General features: G+C 38.3%; 1 protein-coding gene across 1 annotated transcript; it reads left to right on the top strand.

The window, feature by feature from the left end:
• The first annotated feature begins 6,624 nt into the window (after positions 1 to 6,624).
• On the top strand, positions 6,625 to 22,564 carry LOC140160254 (equilibrative nucleobase transporter 1-like). The gene is made up of 7 exons (XM_072183534.1): positions 6,625 to 6,944; positions 8,367 to 8,490; positions 9,015 to 9,107; positions 9,382 to 9,601; positions 20,004 to 20,196; positions 21,135 to 21,258; positions 22,400 to 22,564. The coding sequence occupies exons 1-7, from the start codon at positions 6,625 to 6,627 to the stop codon at positions 22,562 to 22,564; spliced, it is 1,239 nt and encodes a 412-aa protein (XP_072039635.1).
• Positions 22,565 to 23,381: the final 817 nt, after the last annotated feature.

Genomic DNA, 23,381 nt, shown 5'->3' with positions numbered 1-23,381 from the left:
ACTTGATGGTGTGATCATTTTCATTGTGGTTCCGAACACAGATAGCATAAACCAGCTGACCTTGCAACGATCGATTTTGACATTACGGCACACTACGACGGCGAATACAGGCATGGGAATTTTATACTTTTTTTAAAAGGATTTTTTGCCCAAATTTTGCCCGTTTTGAGTAATTTTGCCATATTTTACGCCATTTTTTTTTAATTGATATGTATTCTCATGAGAATATTGCCGTAGTTTATTGAGTGACACTTTATTGGTTGTAATAATTGTTTAATTATGGACCTTAGTTTTTTGCCCACCGCCGCTTGCGCCCATCCGTTATACATATCTCACGTCTCTTTGACCTCGCAGTAAAACCTTATTAACCTTATTAGATAATTTTGTATTGCTTCCGTGGTCCAGGTACGCGCTGGTGATCGGCGATTGCGTAGAAGTGGCGATGTCTCCTCCCCTTCTACGCGCCGAAAACCAATGGGTCAACCGTCTTGGCGTACAGCACAGACCACAAAAGTAAAAAATAACTTTAGCTGGATCTTAATCAGCGTTGCCAACACAAGACGCGATGCGCGATCTACTTCCCATTTCGCGCCAAATGTCTTTAGGGTTTGTTTTGACAAAAAAGTAAGATGTTAAGCCAACGGATGCACACTTCACTGATAAACCATCCAATACCTAATGATTTGTAAAACCTGCCAAAGCTGTAAATATAACTGTTTATTCTCAGCCAATAAAATCAAATAAAATCAAATCAGCTATATTCTTATTGGATCAATTTTAATTGTTAATTTTGAATTCAAAAAAGTATTAAGTTAAGCCAACGGATGCAAACTCCACTGATAAACCATCCAATACCTAATGGTTTTGAAAACCTGCCAAAGTTGTAAATATAACTGTGTATTGTCAGCCAATCAAATCAAATCAAATCAAATCGAATCAAATCAACTATATTCTTATTGGATCAATTTTAATTTTTAATTTTAATACAAAAAAATATTAAGTTAAGCCAACGGATGCACACTTCACTGATAACGCCTCCAATACCTAATGGTTTTTAAACCTGTAAATATAACTGTTTATTGTCAGCCAATCAAATCAAATCAAATCAAATCAAATCAACTATTTTATTATTGGATCAATGTTATTTATATATATTTTTTTTGAAAACCCGTGTTTACTGGCTTGTGAGGGAAGTGGCACTCGTAATGTGAAGGGAACCTGAAAGCTCTCTTATTATAATTGTTTTCCTTTTTGTATTCATCTTTCCAGGTTAATCTGATACTCTTGGTGGCGTGTATGGTTACAATAATACTACCAATTTACATCCACTTCTATGCCAAACGGGGAAATAAGGAGCTTAAAGAAATGAAGCAACAACGAAATGAAATGGCTGGAATTGACAACCCGGTGATGGTGGAAGACATAATCATTTAAGGCAAAAAAAAAAAAAAAAAAACCCAAAAAAAAAAAAAACACTAGGTCGTTTCACATTACAACAAGTTGCCTCAGACTGAGTGACATATTCTAATGAGCTGTGACATCATCACCCAATTTACATCTCGCCGTCCACAGCCAATACAATTGGAGCACCATTGGCCTTTATGACATAATTTATACATAAATGCGCTAGAAAATGATTTAATAGTGTATTTACTATGCAAATAACCATTTTCCTTGCTCCACAGTCATGACAAGTGTTTCGGGAACTAACCATTTGTTATGCTAAATAGCCTTCCCAATTTTACGTGTTGAAGGGCACACTCTCCATACATCAGTAAACATCAAAAGAGAAACTAGCTGTTTTCCGTGTCAAAAAATTACAGGGAATTTCTAGCGCACTTGTGTATAATACTTTTATAGTATGGGCATTATGACCAATATTCATGAATATTACATGTTACATATAAGGAAAATAGCCGGATGGTGTAATAAAATTTGGCTCGAATATACCTTATAGTCGATACTATCGAGCGAGTTTGATATTTTTATGAATGAACTGTAGTATGAATGGTAGCGCGCCGTCATCCACGGCCTTGATTCACTACGAAACAGTGAAATGCTTGCTTGAATTTACATCGGTACCTGAGTCGGTTTTTTTAAGTTTTTTTTATTTATTTTTGCCGACAGACCCTTGTGATCACTAAGTCTCCCCTCTTCAATCTAAATATGTGCGATGTGTTTACCATAATTGTCGTCTTTCTTCTCTACAAAATAAGAGACGTTATGTAATCAATTGCCATTTTTGACAGAAGAAAAATGATCAAGAAAACAGTGAACTTCAACCTGTAGGATGACATTCTGTTCTACCATAGGCATGATAGGGCTTTATGATGGGCTTATTTGAAGCCCTGTAGTTCTATGCATGGTCTTACTTATACACTAGTCCTGTCAACTGCGGCGTCGTTACTCTAGTCTTATCAATGCAGTTAATATAACCAGGGAAGTTGAATGCATTGTGGGAAACGCGAGTGGAATTAGGGACCTTTCACAAACATGTGTAAGGGGGGCTGATGCAAAAAGGGGGCCCTGAAAATTTGTGACCCTCCTAAGGGGGGGGGGCTGAAAAAAATGACCACAAATTTTCCTGGAAAAATTAAGTTTATATGCTTTTCTATGGGGTTGACCTATAATTTTCATGTCAAAAAGGGGGGAGGCCTGAAATTTTTGAGGTCTATAAAGGAGGGGGGCCGAAAATTTTTCGCCATGAATTTTTTTTGCATCAGGCCCCCCCCTTACAAGTGTTTGTGAACGGTCCCTTAGTTTCACGATTCTATAATATGTATCCTAGGTTTAGACAGGTTTAGACGCCATTTTGTTTTCTACATGATGTTATTCACGTGTCAAAATTGTTGGTACAAAAATACATCAGTTAATATTTTTACAATGATTTTAAATTATAAGTTGAACACACAATAATTATTATATTCTGTGGTAAATCGATGGAACTTTACATGAAGGTGATTGTTGATGTATTATATTTATGCTTGGTAGAATTTGACCAGGTATAGGACATTTTTTATTTTTGCTATAGCCCCCGAATGAAATGTATTTAATTATGTTTGTACTCACTCAGGTAGCATTGTGTGTGAATTTTACATCCGAACTAAGTGCTATTCTTTATGGGCATTTTAGTATCTAAAATGGCCCAAAATGAGGGTTTTTCAATATTGCCATCCATTTCTAATCGTCACCCCCATAGACTTTACATGTAAAATAAAAAGGCTCATAAAAATTTAATAGCACCTAGTTAACGGATGTAAAATTCACACAAAATGTTTTTTGAGTGATTACAAAGATAATTAAATACTTTTCATGCGGAGGCTATGTGGAATTTAAAATGTATTCCTTGTACAATGAAATTTCACAATAAAAATTGTCCATTGGAAACAAAGGTGCTCATTGTTGATGATCTTGTACAACAGGGTCAGACGTGCATATCTTCTGCGGTCCTCCAGCGACTGCCACCCAAGGTCTTTCAAGACTGGGTTGTTACCGTCCCCTTGGTGCGTTCATAGTTTGACTTGACAAAGCGGGCAGCACTTCTCTGGATCTTCTCCACATTCGCCTTGTTGAGGATCTGGTGAGGATCCCAAATCACGGAGCCGTACTCAACGTGGGGTCTAACAAAGCTATGGTAGGCTGTCTCCTTCAACTTCTCTGGACATTTTCAAGGTTTCGACTAACCACACTGAGCATTCTGCTTGCTTTGGATGTTGCAGAGCCAATCTGAGTATTCCATCCTAGATCATGGTGTACTTGACTTCTAGCGTTGGATACATGCATCACATAACACTTGCTTTGATTAAATTGCATCTGCCAGTTGTGTTGCCACTTGGTAAGATGGTCTAGGTCAGCTTGGAGAGCTTCAGCATCGAGTGGTGAAGAAATGGTTCGGTATACAAGGGCATCATCTGCAAATAGACGTGCTGTTGATGTTATCACCTCTGGTAAGTCGTTGATGTAGAGATGAAAAAGGAGCGGTCCAAGGACCGTTCCCTGTGGAACTCCAGAGTCGACGGAAACTACAGATGAAGTTCTACCTTCTAGCACTACTCTCTGGGATCGGTCTTGAAGAAAGGAAGATATCCAGGACAGCAACTGATTGTTTATGCCGTAGTACTTGAGTTTGGAGAGAAGGCGGAGATGAGGCACGGTGTCAAATGCCTTTGTGAAGTCGAGTATGATGTAAACTACTACGTAGTCCCTCGTTGCCATTGTGCATACTCTGGTTATTGCATTTAAGCTTAAAACTCTGATTTAATTAATTTGTGCACAATTGATATATTTTCTACTAATGAAAAGAATGACAAAATATTGATAATAAAATAATGAAGATACTGACGATGAAATGTTGATTGATTGGCTGCCGGGGATTGACTGATTGATTGAGTGAATTTATAATATTAGGTTCCACATCAAGATATCCTGTGCAAAATTACATGAACCTATTTTGTGGTGAACATCAAAATATATGAAAGAACCTTATATTATGTATATTATGAGCTATTATGAAAGAATGTCATAATTATTTCTGCTTTTTATATTGCCTTTCGAATGGTCTTTTTATGCAGGAGTCAAAGGGAATGAAGATTTGGGGGTTAGACCCATTCCACAAAAACACTTGCAAGTGATTAGTGCTGACTAATAAACTTGTTAATAAAGTATTAAAAACCTAATATTTAATCCGGGTATTAATATTAAAATTGAAAATAAAACAAAATATAGACTGATCAAGTGAGGAAGGCTGTGGATGGGAAACGAATATTTTTTCTTTAGCCTTAGAGAGGGTAGTGCGAAAAAGATTCCCAGATCGGATACAATCGTCTACTTTTACGTAGCATTGTAACAGGTTTTTCCTGAAAAAATTGCTTGTAAAAAATACTCGTAAAATTTCCCGACTGGCTAGTACCAGCCATTATATAGTGGTTATTATAATATGAGGGACAATGTGCTCTTTTCATACTGTCAATCGTGAAAGTTTGTTTTGTCATTTGAGGAAGATTAGTTTTGAGTGAGTGAAATTAGTACTGAGACTAGTATACCTTCAGGTTTGAGTGAATGAGTGTGTGATTGATTCACTAATAAAAATAAAAAAATAAAAATAAATAAATAAATAAATAAATAAATAAATAAATAAATAAATAAATAAATAAATAAATAAATAAATAAATAAAACACACCGCTACACACGTGTTTTAGTAGAAGCGTAACATTTTGCATCAAAATAGCTAATTTTTTCATTTTAAATGTATCATTGTATTAAATTGAAATTAACAGGAACGTACCACTAGAATCATCCCTCTTCAGTATTTTAGAATGTACTTTTTAGTACAGGGCGCTATGGGTTTGGGATTTTATATTCCTACATCAGTGGAACCAATGTTTTTTTGTATCCTTAAACCTGAAATGATAAAAATTTGATTGGTTCCATTTTTTTCTATTGCCCCTGTGGTTCACACAGGGGGGGGGTGATCGAAGGTCACATTGGGGTAACCTTAAAAATAGTCCCATTATGTTCTAATGTTTCTCAAATTGTTCCTCTTATCACACGGAATAAAAAAATCAATTGTCATATTTTTCTACGGTGCTTAGTTTAGGAGTTATAAGGTCGAATAGGTCAAATGTCAAATATTTCATATACAGAGGTCAAAATTAAATAATGGTCCGATTTCATCGAAACTGGTCTCAAATTACTCCCCTTAACATAAGAAATCTCAAACATATACTGTACTTAATTCACAATTTAAGTGCATTTTTGTATTGCCAGGTCCCCCTTCAGAGATCATGCAGCAAAAGTCAAAGAGAATATTTACAAGCCAATAATGTCCAAACTTAAGACTCCAAAACGCTGCTGCTCGCGTGAGCTCGCGTTGTCACCTGCATCAAACGCAATGAACATATAACTCCCATCCTTAAACAACTGCACTGGCTCCCAATTTCCCTTCGCATTAGGTACAAAGTTTTCCTGCTGTGCCGGTATACAAAACTCTCATTGGACATGCACCCACTTATTTAGCCGACCTCATTGCACGTTACAAGCCTTCTTCATCGCTCAATCTTCTCAAATTCCCGTCTCCACCTCCACGAATCAATCTTCTATGGACATAGAGCATTTTCAGTGTCCGCCCCAATGCTCTGAAACACTCTGCCAATGGAGGTTAGAAGCGTTGCTTCAATTGCAGAATTCAAATCTAGACTCAAGAAGTCTTCAAGTCTTTTCTTTTAAATGATTATTTTGACTAATTAGTTTTTATTATTATATATTCTGATGCTGCTGTTATATGATGTGTAATTTTAAACTTTGCTGTAATTATTTTTCTGTATTATGTTCAGCGCTCAGAGGCTTTTGTAATGAGCGCTTTATAAATCCATTTTTGTTATTGTTATTATTATTTTAATAACAATGCTAATGCTCATTAGGGATTGCTGCTTCCAGGAATATTGTTCTTTGGCATTGTTATAAAGGACAATGTGTTCTATAGCACAAGGCACGAGCCCAAGGTAATCGCGAAATCACTCAGGCAATACTTGTGAGTCGCGAACCTATGGACAATTTTGTTTTTCATTTCAAGCAGAAGAAGTCAGGTACCTGCTTGTCTCATATTCCTGCTTAAAGGAAAGAGGATGGGGCAAAGGCAGCGGTTTCACCGGTACGCGCCAATTGGCTTGGGTGTTGGTGAACTTTTATTTTACGGTGGGCCTATATACGGCTGGGCAACTTTGGTTTACGTCCTAAAAGCAGATGGCTACTACAGCAACCTGTGTACCAATGAAACCGCCATAGAAACAACGAATGACGAAGATACGCCTGCAACATGTGGCGAGCAAGATGCTATTTTGAACTTGGTTTTTACAGTGGGCATATTCTCACTGTGTGGAAGTGAAATTTTCACTGGATTGTTATTCGACTATTTTGGAACAAGGTTTTTACGTTTATTGCTACAGTAAGTGCCACTCATTGCTGGATATCTGATATATACATGTATAAAAATGATATTAATGATATTAAAATAGTATTAGACCCTAGAGTGTGTTTGAACAGAATATGCTAGACAGCAAATTATGTCAAAAGAGATTCAGCGTCCCCCTTACCATGTTGAAGCCTTATTAAGCAGTATTTAAGCAATATCACAAGCAATAAACAAAATATGCTTTACTTTAGCAATACCACAAGCAGTGTTGAAGCATATTGCTAATATTAAATCAAGTAACTAGCAATATAAATATTTTAGGTAATATATTGTTAACAGCATCAATGTCCATTAGCAGTATAAAACTAAATAAACAATATAAACATTTCACGCAATATACTGTTAACAACTAGTATTAAACAATATAAAATTAGCAATATAAAATATTTAGCAATATGACCTCAGGGTCAAATGGTGCATTATGGGAATATATTTCCAACTGTCATTTTGAATTGTGATGACTGCAGAGATGATGTACCTCATTTGGTTGTTTTTTTAATGTTTTCAGCTATGAAATGCCTTCTTTTCATTAAGGGATCTGGAATGAGCGTTTTGGGCGTTTCTACAGTATTTTTTGTGTGACATGAGAGCACATCAGACATATCGAATTGCATTCTGAATACGAAGAATGTCTTTCGATATCAAATAATTTTCATTTTTTGAAATTCACGATATAATACAAATTTTATGACAAATAATTAAAATTTGATATTTTTCACATTTTTAATATATAACAGTCCTCGAAGTAAATTTTATAAATCTAATCATATATTCTTAAAGTGTATGTAGCTGGGAGGAAAAGCCGAGGATCAATTAAAAAGTTTGACCTTTCATATTGAAGATATGGATTTTTTTCCCAAAAAGACCAAATTTTTTGGGTGTTTTAGGAAAAAATCCATATCTTCAATAAGAATTATCAAAATTTTCAATTGATCGTCGGCTTTTCATCCCACCTACATACACTTTAAGTATAAATCATCAGATTTATAAAGTTTACTTCGAGTACTGTTAAATATCAAAAATATTGTGTAAGCAATATATTGCTTTTTGTGTAAGCAATATATGCCTAAATATCAGAAACGAAGCCTTAAAATATTAATTAAATATGCCTAAGGTATGCCTAAGGTACGTATGCCTAAGGTATGCCTGAGGTACGCCTTAAATATTGCTTATAAGGCATATGGATACAAGGCTTTGAAGCCTTCTTATATTGCTAGGTATATTGCTTTTAATATGGCTTAATTTTCCTTTTCAAATTGTGAACAGTCTGATTGCCTAAAATTGTATGCCAAACTTTTAGTTTTAGCGTCTCGGATTCAAATTTTCAATGATCGGCATTTGTTATGTTTTAAATGGAATTAAACAATTAAATAATCTGTCCATATTATTTTGCAGCCTTTTAGTAGCATCTGGGCTGATCATGATGGCATTTTCGAGCCCATCAATACCAGTTCTTCTGTTCCCAGGAATGGTTTGCATATCAATTGGTGGTATTGCAATCCTGTTTACTAATATGCAGGTACGATTCATGAAATACCCTGTTAAGACATTTTATGTGTTCATTACACGGGTTCATTATGGTAGTGATCATTTTCTGATTGAAGTTGGGCATGTTGGGTGGGGTTTAAGGTTTAACTGTTAACACAATTTCATGTTCTTCTTCTTTGCTTTCCCCTTATCCTCCTCCTGTTTTCTTATGCCTATTTTGTCTTCCTCCTTTTTCTCTCTTTTCGTCTGTATTTTCTGTACTATTCGCCTTTTCCTTTTCCATTTCTCCTCCCGTTTCCCTAATTTATCGCTCCGTGCGGACCGGGGAAAGACCTGAGTGGGAAGGTGTATTTGTTCATTCCTTACATTTGTTAATCATGAGTAACAATACCCATGCCACTTTTTTATCCTTAAAAATGATCGAAATACGTGGTATGTTTTTTCTATAAGATTACATGTATGTAAATGTATATAGAATGTAAAATCACACTTTTATTGCAATTTGGCGTTTACCTCAGTTCTAAACAATGTGCTTTTGATGAATATATTTTACAGATAGGTAATCTGTTTGGAAACCACAGAGCAACTGTAATGACGTTACTAAATGGATGCCTCGATTCTTCTAGCTTTGTAATGCTGCTCATCAAGGTAGAACACAATGAAAAAAATGTCCTGAAAATTATATTACTTCATGTGTGCGCTAACAAAATGGGGTTTAAACCATCAATCAAAGTTGCATTTTCTTATCTCTACTATAAAATAGGGAAAAGTTGTATGCATATCCATGAAAAGGCTCCGTCAGTTTTCGCTCTAAATGTTTTGTTAACCCTGTACATCTACTTCATTTATAGCGCCAGGGGACTGGCTTAATTTGTTTATATTAATTTTTCATGTATATTTTCCATAATTATTATACATGCAGCTTGGGTATGAAGGTGGAATTTCTATTCGAATAGCATTTGCTACTTTAGCTGGAGCAACTTTCTGCTTCTTTATAAATACATTTGTATTCCTGCCAAAGCGTCATATTCCTTGGCCGTTGCCGCCAGATTATGGAAAGAAGAAGAAAGACAACTTTGACGCGGAGAAAGTGGAAGATCAGGTCAAAGAAAACGGACCCAGTGAAACCACCAATGATGAAAGTAAGTGACTGTTATGTTATTTTTGCAATCAACTTCGTTCATGGGGGTGATAAACAGAGCCAAACTCTCACTGAAGGCTAAAAGTTGATCTTTTTATGAGATAGCTTCTTTAAAGAGGCATTTCGGGATTTTAGCATCCTCTTTTTAGGGTACTTTTCACTAGACATCCATGAAAACAGCCAAAAACTCATTTGATTCGGAAATTGAATTAGCGAGTTCCGGATAATTACATGTGTTACAGCGACCCATAGGCCACTGTGTTGTAATTTTGGGCCTAAACCTTGGAAGATCATAGCAACAATTTTAACAAATCATACACGATCAATTTGATTAATCAGTATTGGGGACCCTAGATATAGGATTGGATACAAAATAATATTTCTCTTCAATATTATTGAAGAGATATAATCTAGTTTGATTTTATTGAAGGTTGGAAAATAAAATCACTCTATTCGTGTGTACAGTGTAAAATGGCAGATCTTGTATCCACTCTTTTATCTAGGGTCTTTGATATTGATCACCAAATTGATCGTTTCTAGGCCGCAATAGTGAGTGATGAATACACAGAGTACTACAGAGAACGTACCACCAGTCAAAGTCTCCGCATCATCCGATAATGAGGGCCACTTGTTCCATACAATGCGACAGGCAAGACTGCTAGGCAATTACCGCGTATTTTCACGGTCTATCGCGTAATCGCGAAAGCACGCAACTCTCTATCGCGTATACGCGAAAGCACGCGGCGCTGCGTGATTGTTAGACACGGCACGATCGAACAATCGGCCCTCATGAATATGCGAGAACTTACATCATATAATACACGGGGACTTTGACTGGTGGTACGTACTCTGTGGATGAATACTAAAAGCCTACAGCCATTTTAAATTTATTTTCAATTTAATTAACAGCCACTTGTTTCAGGAAGTTACACACTGAAGTTGTCAACATATAGAAAGACTACAATATCATATAGCAAAGCAAGGATAATGTGCACAGTATTTTTGTAGGACACGAGAGCACATCAAACATATCGAATTGCATTCTGAATACAAGGAATGTCCTTCTGATATCAAATAATTTTATTTTTTGAAATTCGCGATATAATACAAATATTATGACAAATTATTTAAAAAAAATATTTTTGACATTTAACAGTCCTCGAAATAAACTTCTTAAATCTAATGATATGTACCTAAAGTGTATGTAGCTGGGAGGAAAAGCCGTCCATCATTTGAAAATTTTGACCTTTCGTATTGAAGATAAACATTTTTCCCCCAAAAGACCTAAAATTTTTCCTCCAGCTACATACACTTTAAGTACATATCATTAAATTTATAAAGTTTAGCTCGAGGACTGTTAAAAATTAATATCAACAATTAAAAAATACGGATTTTTAATAAATTGCCAGAAAGGACATTCCTCGTATTCAGAATACAATTCGATATGTCTGATGTGCTTTCATGTCCCACAAAAAAAGGGGGAAAATGTCCAAATGTTGCACTAAATTGTCTAAACAAAAACTTGAAATTTTGTTGTGGTTTTTATTTTTATTTTGTCAAATTGCAATAGTTTTAAATTGTCGCTGTTTTTTAAATTGCAACTTCCTACAAAGTGACGTGTCATTGACACGCAACATCACGCATCAGATTGTGCGTAAAACAGGTACCTTTTTGACCTGTTACACAGGTAACGAAACAACCGAGTTATGGCAAATTATTCTTTGGTTAAAATGTTTGTCCAAGCGGAATAATCTGAGACTACTTTGATCAAAATCGGAGCGTTCTTTACAATATGACCGCGAAGCAGGCCTCTTGTCGCGACTGCGCCGCGAAGTAAGGGGAGTCTGAGAGGATGTGCCCCCCTTAGTCGTTTTACAAAATGGGCGCCAAATGAAGGCATTTGGTGGACACTTTTTACAATAATATTGTGTAAAATACTAGTTGGAAAAAAAATTGAAAAATGTTCAATATGAAGACCTAATTGAAGCAGTTTGCGACTTTCATTTTCAGTGGCGTGCGGGGGGGGGGCACTCAGCTACATTGGTGTACACATGCGTGAACAAAAAAAAAAAGCGTAAAAAGGTGTCTTTTTTTTGACGAACGCGTAACGCGCGTTCCGTGTTTAGGGGTCTAAAAGTAAAAACGCCGTTTTTCAACAAAAAAGTGTGTCTTTTTTGTAACCAGCAAAACGCGTTATGGGGGTAAATTTTCGGAAATTCTAGGAAATAAGTAGTACCAGATTTGAACACTTGTCGATCCCCTCGCAAATTTTCCCAATTAAGAATTAGCATCGTACCAATCGTTATGATAATACAGCGCCCCATCCCGGCCCTCCATGTATGCTATACCCAATACAGTGTATTGATGACCGTCCCCCATAGTATAGCTATAGCGTTCATTTCTGCATGAAACGAGATGAATTTTCCACCCATTATTCCACCACATGCTCGATCTTTCTCGATCGTTTTTACTCTCCATTAAAGTGTATTGTTGATATTAAAGGTCCGTAACCCGATCGACAACATCATCCCCCCGATTTTTGTCATTGTTAATGAGTTTTTGGTATCAAAATAGTTCGTATTTTTCTTATTCCTATTCTGAAATTTGACGCTCCAAGTCGATGTATTTCCGGAGAAATCGGAGAATTCATGCCAATATACCTCCCTTGCTGGCTACCAATTTCTGGAATTCTGGACAGGCTTATCGTAGATAATTATAGTCTCCTCAACAGCTAGTTTGGTTTCGCGTCATTCACATTGTATGAAAAGAGCGAACCGCAATAACTGCTGAAGAGACTTCAGATCGACGATGTTACTATAAAAGCTTTCAAACTTCCTTCCGAAATTAGAAGCTGCCCGCGTGGCGCATTTGGTTAGAGCATCGTATTTTTGTACCAGAGGTCCCCGGTTCAAATCCCGGTAGTTATTTTTTTTTCTGCTCCATTTTTTAAACCCAAAATTATTTACATTCATTTGAAATGTACATATTGCAGGGGAAATATATTTGTTTTGTTTTTTTCAGAATCGGTACGAAAAAGAGTTTTTAAAAATCTAAATTTTCCGTTCAATACGGACATTTCCAGCATAGCCATTGTCGTCGGGGCATTTCTGTTTTGCTTTGAGGTCTATTGCCATTATGCCATAATTTATATACAGAAATCATCATGAACGATATACAGACGAACACGAAAAGACTGGTTGTGGGGAAATGTCACCGTAGTATTGGAATATGTGTACCTAGTACAGTGGAGCTTGGTTGATGTCAGTGCAACCACACACGCATGGCACATGACGAAAGGGAGTATACGGCACATGTTATTGCTTGCCTTCCCAGAATGCAATTCAAGCATACCAAATATTGGGTTGGAAATTTTGCTATTTATTCACATTTACGCAGAAAATGCTCTCGTTTTTTTCACAAAGCTGCATAAAGGGTTTAATGAATGTAATTTTAAAGACAATCCATATTCAAAACCAATAGGGTTACACAGTGTCATCGCCCCGATATCTTCATGGCAGAAAATGCCGTGGTAGGTTGAATCCACAGCCACGCATGGCCATTGGGTTCCCACCTGTTTAATAGTTTTTAAATGCATAGTGGGCTGAAGGACATCCGACTAAGGCTAATGCTAAGGCCTGTGACTGACCTCTGTACGGTCAGCGAGCATACATTCGCCATTGTCATCTGCTTATAGATTACCTATACGATAGTCTCCTACACAGCCAGTTTGTGTCAGTCGGTCTGACACTCGTCGATCCTGTATGTTCGTGATAGCCACATACAGTCTGGCCCGAGACTACCTCCACGAGGGTCTACGCTGCGCTATTTAAAATCTTGAATTTTGGTCACTTTTTCAGCTCAAGACGCAAGCTACTCTCTCAAAGCGGAAACTAACGACTATCATATCTGTTCAAAATATATATTCAAGTGCAAGGAACCACATCTGGTTTCTTTATACGAAATCATTTACGGGAGATATTCATCATTTTCCACCCCGGTATCCAAAGATTTATCGTCTGAATATCAATCGTGCATAGCACATTTACGTGTATCGATCCCGTGTATTCATGTCAGTGTCTCTGGTTGTATAATGTAATTATTAACCGGGCGATGTCGGTGTGGGTTACCCCCCTTTTATAAAAAAAAAACCTGCTAAGGGGTCTAATTTTGACCAGAACCTGTTTAGGGGGTACTTTTTTGGAGGAAAGCGCGCTAAAAACCTGTTAAGGGGGTGATTTTGAAAAACAGGGTAGAACCTGTTTAGGGGGTGATTTTAAAACCGTTGTTCACGCATGTGTACACCAATATAGCTGATTGCCCCCCCCCCCGGGCGTGCGGGGCGTGCCTGGACTTTTTGTCGAGGGAGGGGGTAAAGAAAACACAATTACCTAGTGAACATTATTTCGTCCCGATTTTGCTGGGATATATGCGTTTCATACTTAAATTGAACGTTGCATACTATTATAGTCCCAAATCAGCCTGTCGATTGCGAAGGCCTCAATCCCCTGTTATTAAGCACATTTTAATTGAATTACGTAACTAATTTGCTATGGTGACGCTGAGCAGTGCAGTAAACAGCTCATTTTGGGGACTAAATTAAGATAAAAAGCAATCATGATCAAATTATGATAAAAATTCCTTGACATTTTGATTATCAACAACGTAAACTTGAAATCGTCGCAACACAACCACACAACGGCCGAGATGCATGCGGATATGTTTTATACACACAAAAAAAGCAACCTGTTCAATTCTGCACTGAAAATTTGTCGAAGAATTAACTCAAAAATCACTTTTTCTTGAAAAGTGCCCCTCCAGATTTCACACTTAGGTTAAGACATGTTTTCGAGAAATTCACAGAAAATCGTGTGACGAGGCTATATTGCACGCGTGTCAAGCATGTTTTACTATCGCTATGGAAAATCTGGGCCCATTACAATTCATCTTAATCCTCCACACAACGAGGGAGATGCATTAAATACGTTTTGTAAACCTTTTCAATTCGGCATAGACTTTGCTCGAATTGAACAGTGTCTATGAGCGTGTTTATAGTGAATATACCGCATTTTGAGTATACCGTACACGATAATCCTTGTATATGTACCGATACTCTTGCTGTTTATAGTGGGACACAGTTACCGCACAAATTATATACCAACTAACATTATCGTACATTTGCAATGACCCCGAGGTCACACGGGGAATGTGTAAATATTGTGGCGCGAGCTATAAACAGCCCATTCAACAATATGATCATGGCGGTGAACATGTAGCTTCTGTTTTGATAACTCTTGGGGATGAGAATCGTTCCAAATGTCCTGCGCGCATCCTACGCATCATGAAGAAGCTCCTACTTCCGGTAATACCGCACACAGTTTATACTGGTGTGTTTATAGTGGGAATATCTCGCCACAATATCCTTCGGTTGAGAAGGATATGGATGGACCGTACATACATACATATACTGCTAGTGTTTATAGTGGGCAAGTATCCGGATAATCTCTAACCGGGTAGAAATTGTACCGCAATGTACCGCACATCTGCTCCCACTATAAACACGCTCTATGATAATCTATAGCAATAGTAAAAAGTGCTTCTCTTTCCCTCAGAAATACTGATCGTAATGCAATTTTCTGTGAAAATGTCTCAACCTAGATCTGAAATCTGGAGGAGTATAATGAAAGAAAAAGTGACTTTTGAGCGTTATTTTCACAACGCTCGAAAGTCACCTTTTAACAATAATAATAACAACATAATATTTCACTACTGTGTTTACTCCTATACAGTTTCCCGTCAGCTTGCTGAGAGTCAAAGGAACAATGATTTTCCGACAGTTAAATCATGTATCTGCTCTCCGTTATTTGCCCTATTCCTTATTTGGCTTTCTGTTCTACAATTACGCCTACTGTATTTCATGGGTACTCTAAACCCTTTTCTGGTCCAGCTAACTGATGGCGATGATAAACTTGGTGAGTAAAATGTAGAGATGATGACCGTGATGAAAACGTATGCCTACAAGAACATTGAAGTGTGATGTCTATCATTAAAAAATCAATCTTTTTGATAATTTTATTTTGCTTTCAGTGAGCCAGTACACAACGATTTTCAGCTTTTTTCAGTTGTGCGGTATTTTTGTGGCGCCATTTTCGGGGCTGATTCTAGACAGGAATAAGTCACGACAAAGTGAGTAACGGGTCGTTAATGAAGCTAAGTACGGAAGTCGAAGTGGAGCATAAGCATAAGAGCGCATAAAGGATAAGGGCGAAAGACATACGTCATACTTCTCGGTCATACTGGGGTGTGTGTGTATGTGGATTCAGATTTGCTTTTGACAGATTTGGGTGGATGGAGTTGGAAAAAAGTAGTGAATCCAGCACCGTTTGGGTCCAGAATAAGTTGACTGTACAAATGCGCGCTATGCGAAAGAAAAAATGGCACGTTGAAGCTAAAATGGGGAAATATGCCAGTGCAAAAGTGGAGCAAATTCATGCGACGAGCGCAACAATTTACACTTTTTAGGCTAAAATGGCAAAATATGAGGTTAATTTGGTCAGAAACCCACATACAGGTACCAACATTGGGGAATGATTTTATGGACCATCCCTTCTTATCATAATATTGGGTAGGGGGTTTCATCCCCCATCCCCGGGGATCTACGCCGATGTGTGGTTTTGTATGATTGGTCAGATAATAATGACATAATGTCAGACATTTGCGTCAATCTCATTCAGGCATTTTTTTCCTTCTTGTAAAGAAATATCGTAGCTATAAAGCTTTTCACATCAAAGGTTTCACAAGCTGTTCAATTCAAGGAGAAAGGCCCGGGGAGAAAGTACAAGGGATATTAACGAGATGGGCACACACATCGAACTGTGAGCATTGCTCCGGCATTAACTTTACATTCTTAGTCAGTGGGAGTGGTCTAGTTCGTAGACACGTAATCTGATTGGACAAACGCATGATTTCGGGTGCCGTCTATCAGGCCGTAGACGACCCCACGTCATCATGAGTGTTGATAACGAATAACACCAGGGGCGGACTGGCCACTGTGGCGTTGTGGCGATCGCCACATGGGCCGCTTGGTTCTGGGCCGCTCAGGGCCGGTTGCTCAAAAAAGAAGAGAAAAAAGAAAGAAAAGGAAAAGAAAGGAGAAGGGAGAAAAAAGAAAGAGAGAAAAGGAAAAGAGGAGAAAGAAAGGGAAAATAGAAGAAAAGGGGAGAGAAGGGGGAAGGAGTATCTTAAGACATAGGCCCTAGGGCCTGAGGCATAGGTCCAAGAGCCGAAGGCGTAAGGCCCAAGACATAGGCCCTAGGGCTTAAGGTATAGGCCCTAACACTAAGCTATTATAGGCCGGCCACTAGTACACCGTCGCGGCATCACCTACAAATGGCCTTCTGAATCAATTCTCTAGACCGTAAACACAGCAAAAGGCCAATACTCTAGATGCGATACAGTAAAATGTTTAAATTTTAAGCCAACAGCAAAATATTGGGCTGGCTGTCAATGGAATATTGGTATTTCATTGCGGCTGCGGAATGAGGCTAGGGCCGGTATGGGCATTTGGTATTAGGCAGACATAGGAGAAAGAAAGGAAAATGAGAAGAAAGGAGGGGATCATTGAGGGGGATGAGTAATATAAGGGCCTACACAGTGTGCCCGCTGTTTGTCTACATAGTGATAGGGCCTAAGGCCTGTAGAAATAGGGGCTGATAGGCCTACAGGCACTCGACTTTCGAAGTGACGGGGATGTGCGGACATGGGACACCAGTTTGAAACTATACATGAGATAGGGGTCTTTTGGTGAGAGCTTCGACGCCATATAACCAAGGGGGTCATTCAGTAAGGAGGCCTCAAAAGGGGGTTCTTTCAGTGAGACTGGGACAAAACTTGGGTCAAAATATAAAAGTTGACAAATTTTTGATACCGGTAATTGTTTTTCAAAAGTCATCAAAATGGGAATGAGAAACAACAGTGAAAGATTACCAGAAATTTGTCAAAAATTCTTTACAGTAAAATAAAAAATAAAAAAGTGGTCATTGAGTGAGAGGGAGTTCAAAATAGGGGTTAATGTGGGTTGTGGCCGCACTGCACGCACATCGCTTCACTCATTTTTAGTGAGTGCCCCCCTCCCGGCCTTTGGCCCTTTGGACCACCATCAGCTGTCAAAACTAGCACGGCTAGACCATCATTCGAAAACCTCTGGGCTGGGGTGCTCCTTGTAATGCAGGGATTACATTACATAATACTTACAGCCACATTACTCAGTTCAATACTCAAACCAATTTCTTTCCTTTTGATGTTTCAACTCATAGGCGTAGATCCCAGGGGGATGGGGATAAACCCCCCAATATTTTAAAAGGGATGGTCCATACAAGCCCCCCCCATGATGACACCTGTAGGCCTATGTGAGTTTCTGACCAAATCAATCTCACATTTGGCCATTTTAGCCTAAAAAGTGTAAATCTTTTCGTGCTTCACGCGAATTTATTCCACTGCATCATCACCAGTTTAGCTTCAATATGCCAAAAATGTCTGTGCGCTTCGCGCGCATTTGTACAATAAATTTATGTCGCCAAAAGGTGCTATTTCAAGAATATTTTTGCAACCCCAATGTCAATAACAAATCTACGCCACTGTGGGTGGAGTTTTATCACGCTCGCTATGAAATGATCAATGCAATTTTTGCCAAAGCTCACTACCATTCGCTAGATGCTGTGAACTACCAAATCGCAATAGTTTTAAAAAGTTGCTATTAACCTTTACCCAGTATGCCTAAACAATTTTTAGCATTTGTCTTTTAATGATTGAATATATACCGGTACTCACGATATGATAACACAGTTGTGCAAAGATGTAATTCTATATGTGTGCAAATGAGTCAAAACATAAAACATGCACTACTTATAAATTGAATAACTGTTGGTTTGATCTTGATTATTGCAAGTGAGTGACAATGGATAAACAATATTTCAAGTCTGTACAAATGGAATTTGGCTTCAGAAATCGTTGTCAAATCCGGGCTTCCTGACCCCCTAGAATAGCTAAAACCCTTAGTTGTCCGGGGCTTCGCCCCTGGACCCCACCAGGGGCTTTGCCCTGGACCCTACCAGGGCCCTTACGCGGGCCCCTGGACCCCATGCGCTAGTCGCTACGCTCGCTTCGCTCCCTGCGCTCTATTTGAGTAGGGGCCCGTCTTAATAAAGTGGCCACGGCCGCCTTAAACCACCAGTCCGCCCCTGAATAACACGCTTGTAGAGGTGCGTGTATGTATCGTGTTGTATGCGTAGACTAGTGCGGAATATTCGCACTCGCTAGTAATATACCCGGGGTAATATACGCTCATCGGAATACGTGCATTGGTAAACAAGTTTTGTTCATTTTATAATGAGGGGAGTTTTTATGACGGTAACTTAGTTTTTGCTTTAAAAAATAGTTTACAGTTATTAATATAATATTTAACTGACTATTAAAGAATGAGAATAAACGATAGGAATTTTTGTTTTTACTATCCTCTACCTATGATAGACGACAGGCAGGTCCAATATTTTTATCGCAGTCCGCCGGGATAGTAAAAACAAAAATTCCTATCGTTTATTCTCTAATTACTTTTCATATTTCTTAAATATTTTGTCATACGTTTCAGGTAAAAAGGATAATAACTCACTCATTCATTCTCTGCCCCCCCTCCACCGACACTTGTTGCCAACTCAATATTTGCATGAGACGAAAGTCACCTGAAAAGCTAGACTGAAGGAGGCATGACCTCCTAATTTAACTAGTAATTCCACATTTGGGTCGCAAACTGGTCATCTTATGCTGTGCCGATACATAATTACTATGGGAACTATAAACGCGGACAAGAACTATTGCTTCAACAGTTATAGTTGTTTTATAATTTGCAAACATTAATAACAGTGAGTGGGTTTTTTCAAGAAAATTTGCATAAATATAAAATGTTGTGGAAGTCTATACAGATCCTCATCATAAAGATGTATCAATGAGTTACACCATGTATGTATATTTAACATTATATAAACTTCCAGGGCCGAGTTTGAAGGTCAAATGTTTAATATCAAATGCAAATTTGCACGAGTTATTACCATTTCTTTTTTATGGGGCATTTGGCATATTTTATGGGGATCTGGAAAGTCGTACTAATTAACCGAGATTGTTGATATTTCAAATAAAACGAAGATCTTTACTCTTAGTGACGTTTTACGAAGCAGTCAGACGTGATGGGTTATCAGTCTGAAGAGACCACTAAGCCCCCGGGGCTAAGCCACTAAAATATCGGAGCTACGATCTTCACTTTATTTGGAATTGCAAAAAAGAAACAAAAATCTGAGGTGTTTACGAACATTCCAAATGAACATGTTCAAAGAATCATACTATTTTTTCCTCAGGTGGCTCACCGCGAGGTCCATACGAGGATATACGCGATAGTGGGCTTGCATTTACTGTGACAACCTTAAGTTATGTTGTATTCTCAATATCGAATGTTATCCCTGTCATTGAGGTCTTATATGTGACGTATCTTCTACACGTTATTACCAGAGGATTCATGTATGCCTTAGCCGCGGCTGCAATGCCAATATTGTAAGTCAAAAGTGTAATGAGGAACAAACAAATGAGAAATTGAGTAATGAGAAACGTACAGTGAGTAAGTGAGTGAGGGATACATAGACTGAGAGACAGACGGGGACAAAGACATACAGACAGAGAAAGACAGTGGGATTTGGAGAGAGAGAAAGGAAAGAGAGACTGGCCCTCGCCTTCGCCGCTCAGTTAGATCTCACGACCTTGCAGTTCAAATTCCAAGATCTAACCTTGTTAGTCATGAGCGGTCTTTCATTCCATCCACAGCCCGCACTTGGAATGCACTCCCACCTCACATTCCTGGAATTGTGAAACGGAACAGCTAATAATAAATAAAGGGCGAGTAATTAAGGAACATCTTACACAATAGTCGGGGGGGGGGGCACTCGACTTTTATTTTTGTAGGGGCTTGCGGCACGGAGCATATCGGTTTGTGTGTGTGTGTGTGGGGGGGGGGTGCCTCAACTTTTTCGACGGGGGAGGGGGCTGGCAATCCCACTTGAATCTAATCCATAATGTGTGTCACATGTCTGGGTGTACATAAATTATCAATAATATATTTTCTATTATAGATCTAGAATGAAAGTGTATAAATGATGAACCAAATGGCTGCAATTGGACCTTCATCTTCCAACCCCCTGTGTATGGATAAACAAATCCCCCTTTTCGCTTCTGTTTTGGACACCGAACACTATATAATTATGTTTACAGCAATAATCTATACAATAAGAGCGAAAACTTGGCCACGAATGGCTTCAATTTGGGCCTGAGTTCATTCAACACATTTTCGGATTTTTCAAACTAAAATTGTACACAATAAAAGTGCCAAAATGGCCCACCAAATGGCTTTATTTGGGCCTTCAATTTGCATAATTTTCAGGACGCTGACCCAATCACATCTAACTTTATTCTTAATCATTGCGTTATATGGTTCACAGCTTTCCCAGTCAATATTTCGGCACATTATTCGGGCTTCTGATGGGTCTAAGTAGCATCATCGGTCTTCTGCAGTTTCCATTGTTTATTGTATCGCAGACATTCTTTGACAACGATCCGTTAGTGGTAAGTAATCATCTGAGCCATCCCATCGGGTACATTTTGGGTACTTACAATTCGTTACATATGTTTTATCAAATAATTCGTCGTAATGAATACGTCATACCTTAGTTACTGGTTTAGGCTTCGTTTACACGACTTTATGCTGTGATCATTTTCATTGTGGTTCCGAACACAGATAGTGTAAACCAGTTGACCTGGCAAAGATCGATTTTGACGTTACGTCACACTACGACGGCGAATACAGGCATGAGAATTTTATACTTTTTAAAGGATTTTCTTGCCCAAATTTCCGCGTTTTTATTTCTTTTTAGCCCGTTTTGAGTATTTGTGCCATATGTTACGCACTTTTCCCGTTTTTTTTCTTCAGAATTTTCCTTTTTTTAATTGATATGTATTATCATGCCTGCGAATATTGCCGCTGTTTATTGAGTATTACTTTATTGGTTAGTAATAATTGTTTAACTATGTTTGACCTAATGTACCGATAATGGAGAGTTTTTGCCCACCGCCGCTTGCGCACATCCGTTATGCATATCTCACGTCTGTTTGACCTCGGAGTAAAACCTTTAATTTGACAGTACATTCCGAGCACCAACAATCCTGATCAAATGTTCGCACGGTATAGTCGTACGATAGCCAAGGCCTTTTCCTGTCACATCATTTTGGTAATGTTTGGCAATGTTTCCTCCCCATTGGGTCAACCGTCTTGTTGTCAAGACCGTTGATCAGACAATAAGCGTGATTGTTTATTATAAATTATCTGTGTTTACGCTCGTGTACGCTCAGCATACAGCACAGACCAGGGAAGTAATAAAGAATTAACTTTAGCTGGATCTTAGTCAGTGTTGCCAACACAAGGTGCGATGAATCAAGCATCTACTTCCCATTTCGCGCCAAATGTCCCTAGGGTTTGTTTTGACAAAAAAGTATACTAAAATTCTAGTTCGCAGAGATTGCTGCTTTAGCCTAAACTTAACCTGAGCACAATACCGGAATCAAGTGGGAAATGACTCGTGTCACATTCCATTTATTGGGGTTTTTTTAAAACCGTCTTTACCGGCTTGTGAGTGAAGTGGCACTCGTACTGCGAAGGGAACCGAAAGTTCTCTAATGATTGTTTTCCTTTTTGTATTCAACTTTTCAGGTTAATCTGATACTATTGGGGGCGTGTATGCTGACAATTGTACTACCTATTTACATTCACTTCTATGCCAAACGGGCAAATCAGCAGCTTAAAGAAATGAAGAAACAACGAAATGAAATGGCTGGAATTGACAACCCGGTGATGGTGGAAGACATAATCATTTAAGGCAAAAAAAACAAAAAACAAAAACAAAAAAATAAAACACTTGATCGGTTCAAGTTGTGGTTTGAGTCACGTGCTTTTCTATTATCTTGCCTAGGCTCTTAACTGACGCCATTACCGATACCTTTGTCTGCACCCTTTGTTAGAAACTTAAAAGTTGTAGAAGCAGTTTTGGTTTTCATAAATAAAATAAAATAAATTTTGGATTTATATAGCGCCTTTTTCCAGATCTTGGAGGAATCGAAGCGCTGTAATTTCGCTGCCATGGTGAATCATCACAATCAGATCGCATCAACTAGGTTGCTACCGCCGGCGCAATCCTATCCACACTTAGATTGTAACATCCACTAATTATCTGTGCAGCTCCCCAGATTCCATTGGGTGAAAGAAGTTTTTGATAACCAAACAACTAATCACCGATTTTTGAAAGCCGGAGGAAACCGGAGATCCCAGAGAAAACCTGCGAGAGCGAGTATGTAATCGGGATAAACCAAGTGCACATACAGTCCTTGGGCACGGCCGAGGCTTGAACCCGGGACCTCAGTGGTGAAAGGCGAGGGTACTACCGCGAGGGAATTACCAATGCGCCAACTCGCTCTCCCAGTTCATTTCAGTGTGTAACATAATCGTGTGACCGCAGAATCATTTGGTTTGAGTTACCTTGATCAAAATATACAAAAGAACTTTTAAAATTTCGCATTGCAATATGCTCGAGCAGAGAAGTCGGACAAGTTAATCTACATTTTGAAAGCGTGAACAGAGGTTTATTGTCGGCGTATGTGACAAAATATACTGCTATGATGACGAAACTTGGTGGGGA

The sequence above is a fragment of the Amphiura filiformis genome, chromosome 1 (assembly GCF_039555335.1).
Source record: "Amphiura filiformis chromosome 1, Afil_fr2py, whole genome shotgun sequence".
NCBI classification, from domain to species: domain Eukaryota; kingdom Metazoa; phylum Echinodermata; class Ophiuroidea; order Amphilepidida; family Amphiuridae; genus Amphiura; species Amphiura filiformis.
The sequence above is the reverse complement of the archived record's forward strand: the minus strand, read 5'-3'. Positions and strand labels throughout refer to the sequence as shown.